The sequence below is a fragment of the Cyphomyrmex costatus genome, unplaced genomic scaffold (assembly GCF_001594065.2).
Source record: "Cyphomyrmex costatus isolate MS0001 unplaced genomic scaffold, Ccosl1.0 scaffold75, whole genome shotgun sequence".
NCBI classification, from domain to species: domain Eukaryota; kingdom Metazoa; phylum Arthropoda; class Insecta; order Hymenoptera; family Formicidae; genus Cyphomyrmex; species Cyphomyrmex costatus.
Window position 1 is genome coordinate 1,415,818 of NW_017280322.1, and position 4,691 is coordinate 1,420,508.

At 30.6% G+C, this 4,691-nt stretch overlaps 1 protein-coding gene across 1 annotated transcript in view; it reads left to right on the forward strand.

The window, feature by feature from the left end:
* Positions 1 to 1,136: 1,136 nt before the first annotated feature.
* The window catches only part of LOC108780962 (farnesyl pyrophosphate synthase), a 4,553-nt gene continuing 998 nt past the window's right edge, over positions 1,137 to 4,691 (forward strand). The window contains exons 1-5 of the mRNA XM_018548816.1: positions 1,137 to 1,274; positions 1,724 to 1,864; positions 2,080 to 2,283; positions 2,383 to 2,547; positions 2,627 to 2,839. Of these exons, the coding sequence (XP_018404318.1) occupies positions 1,137 to 1,274; positions 1,724 to 1,864; positions 2,080 to 2,283; positions 2,383 to 2,547; positions 2,627 to 2,839 (861 nt within the window). The remainder of the gene's footprint in view (positions 1,275 to 1,723; positions 1,865 to 2,079; positions 2,284 to 2,382; positions 2,548 to 2,626; positions 2,840 to 4,691) is intronic.

A 4,691-nucleotide genomic window follows, 5' to 3' on the forward strand; every position in this document is an offset into this window, starting at 1 on the left:
GATCATAAAAAGACGATACATATATGTATTGCTAGTCAAAGGTATATATGTTCAGCTAAGAACAGATTTCTCTTTAGTTTCCTTTTCTGTATTCCTTTCCACTTTATCTTTTGGAAGATCTAACGAAATTTAATAAGAAATAAAGTGCTTATAGAAAAAAAATAAAATATAGATTTATCAAGGAAAATTTTTATTTCACCGTTTCTTTTTGCTAGTAATTTATCACAATTTTATTCGTGACGTAACAGAATCGTTATTTGTCATTCTTCTTATGCCCGTTTCTACCAAATTTGGTTTAAACCGTAGGTTATTAAAACTTTGGTTAACAAAAAATCTTAGGTTAGAGAGTTAGTAGCACCGATTGGTTTCTACCAGCATCGAATATCTCGTAAGTTTAACTAAACTTATAACTCATGTGGTATAACTGTAGGAAACTCAAGAATACTAAATGCTGATTGGTTCAATGCCCGCTCTAACTGGCTGAACAGATTTTTTATATTTTAGCTGCAAAAAGTAATAATAATGTCAAGTGAAGGAAACATAAAAAATAAACAGCAACGCAAAAGTGCCGATAATTTTTCGGAAGCGGAAAAAATAATTTTAACCAATTTGGTTTTACAGTAAAAGAGGATATATGCCATAGAAAAAAAAATCTAAATGTCGTCTAATTGTTCAATATAATTTATGCGCTGTTTAAATCTTTTTCTTCTTCTACGGTTTAGTTCTCGATAATTTTCATCATTAGATAACAGTAAAAAATTAAATAAATCTGCCACGTTTTTTTATTTATAAAATCTAGTTCGTAGCCTTGTATTTTTAATATAAATTCCTTCCTTTTTATATTTTCAATAACTTTAAACTTACTTTTGTCGCGTGTATTTAAAGAGATTTAGATTAAGAACTACTTTCAGTAGGCTAGTTACATTTTTAATCGGAGTTTAAGAAGCTTATTAAACGGTCAAAATTGGCCGTTTACATAGAACTCAGTTTACATAAATTTAAACTTGAATAAATTATTGGTAGAAACCAATATTTTAGTAAACTTTGGTTAACCGAGTGTCACTAGGGATTAACTTTTTAAACCGCATTGGTAGAAACAGGCATTGTTTGTTAAAACTTTAGATCGTTTTATTATAATGGATCAAGCGCTACGGATAACCATCAGCGAGGAGGAAGAACAACAGATGATGGAAATGTGGCCGGACATTGTTCATGATATCACGAAAGAGATTGAGAATTCTAACATTCCAGATGTTGCTAAATGGGCAGAAAAAGTAGGTCATCATTGATTAAAATATTATATACATAATATAGTTAAATAAAAAATGATAAATATTATAGCCAATATGGATATGTATGTCGGTGTGACAGAGATATGTTAAAATTCATTCAATGTAGATCGATCGATATATTTTACGATAAATTCTTTTAGTAAAAGTAATGCTACATAAAGTAATATCAAATTTCAAAATTCTAAAATATAAAATTTTAATAAAAATTCTCTCTCTTTTCTCTGTCTCGAATAGTCCATAAATTTGTAAATATAAATCATTATCGAAATTTAATGATGAGAAAACCAATTTCAGGTAGTTTTTTGTAGAAAATAAAAAAAACCTTAAGTATTCAATAATTCAAAAAATCTATAAATTGGTACATGAAATAATAATTAAAAAAAAAACTCGAATTTTAAAAAATATATAGATTGATGATTTTTTTTATATAGATGTTACAGTATACTGTTCCAGGAGGAAAGAAAACTCGCGCTTATGTGTTAATTATTGCTTATAAATTACTAGCACCAAATGATCAACTTACAGAAGAAAATATTCGTCTTGTACGAATTTTAGCATGGTGTCTGGAATTGGTAATTGTGTTCTTCTTTTCTTTGTGACATCAGATATGTTTCATGAATATTAATTCAAATGAATGTAATTCAAAATATAGTTAGGATTTTAATTTATATAATAGTATCATTCATAATTGAAGGCAATGCACTATATACGATGAGAGTGATCTTAATTGAAAATATTAAATGTTGCAATTACGATTTATAATATTAAGACATTTGTCACTATACAGTTACAAGCCTATTTCCTTGTGATCGATGATATACTAGACCGATCGTTACTTCGCCGAGGCAAACAATGTTGGTATCGATACAATGATATAGGTCCAGCGGCAATCAATGATGGTGTACTTTTACAAACTGCTGTGTATTATCTAATTAAAAAATATTTTAAAGAGAAAGATTATTACGTTAATCTACTAGACATGTTCTACGATGTGAGTAAAAATAAGTTTTTTCTTTCAACGCTTACATTGTGTAAACTATTTTTTTTCTTTTTAATCGAACAATTATTGTATATAGAAATATTTTGATAGATCGGATTCAAGACAATAATAGGTCAAAGTTTAGATTCGCTCTCTACTAATTTCGACAAGAAACCTAATCTGGATCTATTTACAATGAATCAATATATTTCCATTGTTAAGTACAAAACTTCGTATTATTCTTTCGTTATGCCAATAATCGCAGCTATGTACATAGTAAGTATCTCAGTTTTCTGATACACGACAATTCATTTGCTTGATAATAATGCACTATGATATGTTATTTTTGTTATAGGCTGGAATAAAAGACCAAGTGATGTTCAGGCAAGTAAAAACCATCTCATTTAAAATGGGACTCTTGTTTCAAGTCCAAAATGATTATTTGGATTTGTTTGGAAAATTTGGTGTATGTGGTAAAGATGGTACTGATATTCAGGAAGGAAAATGTACATGGTTTGTTGTTCTAGCTCTTCAACGTGTTACTCCAGAGCAGCGTAAAATATTAGAAGTGAGTATCGTTTGTTACCCAGATAGCAATATGTTAGCAGAATGTCGTCAGATTGGTAGCAGATTTGATCAGAAGATGTTAGCAAACTGACCTCAACTGATGTCGCATTCTGCTCCTGTTCTGTCGACAGAACCTGATAACATGCTATGCAAACAGATTGGTAGCAGAAATTAAACAGAACCTGCTGACAGAATCTGATAGCAGATTGGCGACAGAAATCGAGTAAGATCTGCTCACAAAGCCTGACGATAAACTAATAGCAGAAATCGAGCAGAGTCAGTGCTTAACTATTTAAAATTTAAATGCCAATTTGAACCGCATTTATGCCACTCTCTCTCTCTCTCTCTCTCTCTCTCTCTCTCTCTCTATGTATATATATATATATATATATATATACATATATGGTCACATATACATATAGTTATTATACATAATTATATGTTTATATACTGGTGCAAAAACTAATCATACACTTTTATTTTTTGTTGCTAAAAAATATTGATTTGATTAGCTTCACATTTCAAAATGCACATGAAAAAGTTATAAAAATTTTCGGAGATTTGGAAGCATATATATCTACAAAAAGAGTTTGGAAATCTCCAGGAATTTACCTATTCAATTTGCATACATTAATTCTTATAAAGATTCCTGATGAACGTTTTCTTCTTACGAGAAGCAAGTCCATCTTGTGGCGAGGCTGTGTATGAAAGTGACAAATCTTGCACGGTTTCTGCTGCCAATCTGTCGTCATGTTCTGTCAGCAGACTCTGCTCACAATCTGCTGTCAGATCATGTCAGCAGACTCTGCTCGATTTTTACTACCAATCTGCTGGCAAAACATGACAGCAGACGTTGTTAGCAGTTTGGCAGCAGTTTGCTGACAATATTTGATAATACAGGCTCTGGTCTAGTTTTCACCGAAGCATTAATTCGTACCTAATACTGCGTAGAAACTAAATTTAACTCGATGGAAATACGTTTGACTCTGCTCATTTCACTTCCACTTCGATCCACAACTTCTACCAGAATGGCAGCGAATTGACATTAAACTTTAGTCGGTGGACTGAAATAGATTAAAAGTAAATATCGCCAACCTTTCCATTATTCGTTAAAAGGTTAAAAGTATAAGCCGTTCAGAAATGGATAATAAGCGTGATATTTGGTCATACAAAAAGAAACTTTCACATTAATTATAATATTTTAAAAGAAAAGAAAATATTAAAAATTATGGATAATAAAAGATTTCGCATCGCAGAAATTTTCCAATCTTAATTGGCTCACTGAAACAACAAATCTTATTCACTTCAATTCTACTTCCAATGGAAACAGTACACCAAGTTTGATCTATACCGTAATGGAACCGAATTGAGGATTTCGGTGGAAACTATAAGGTCTCTGTCTAAAATTTGTTGCCTTTCTGGTTTCAGAAATTTGTAACAGATCTTCCTTAAGATCTGTCTCGGTAAATCTTCGGTATAGGGGAAGCACCTCCGATCTTCTTGACCTTGACATATTTTGTCAAGATCATGACCCTGAGTAACTTTGCCTTAACAACTAGCCGCCGCTCGCCCTTTGTTAAAGAGATATTAACAAAAAAAGTTTCAAAAAATAACGTACTATTATACTGCTGTATATAATAAAAAAAACATTACTAAATGACAATAATGTTAAATAAACGTTGAATATCTATGGAGAATTATATATATATATATATATATATGTTACGATTCTAACGGATACAAATTACTTATTATTTCAAAAAATCGTTCAATACGTTTGTCAAAAGTATACAGTCTTTTGAACAAAAATTCAGCTATGTAATGTTCATAATTGTACTCTCTTGTACCAAAAT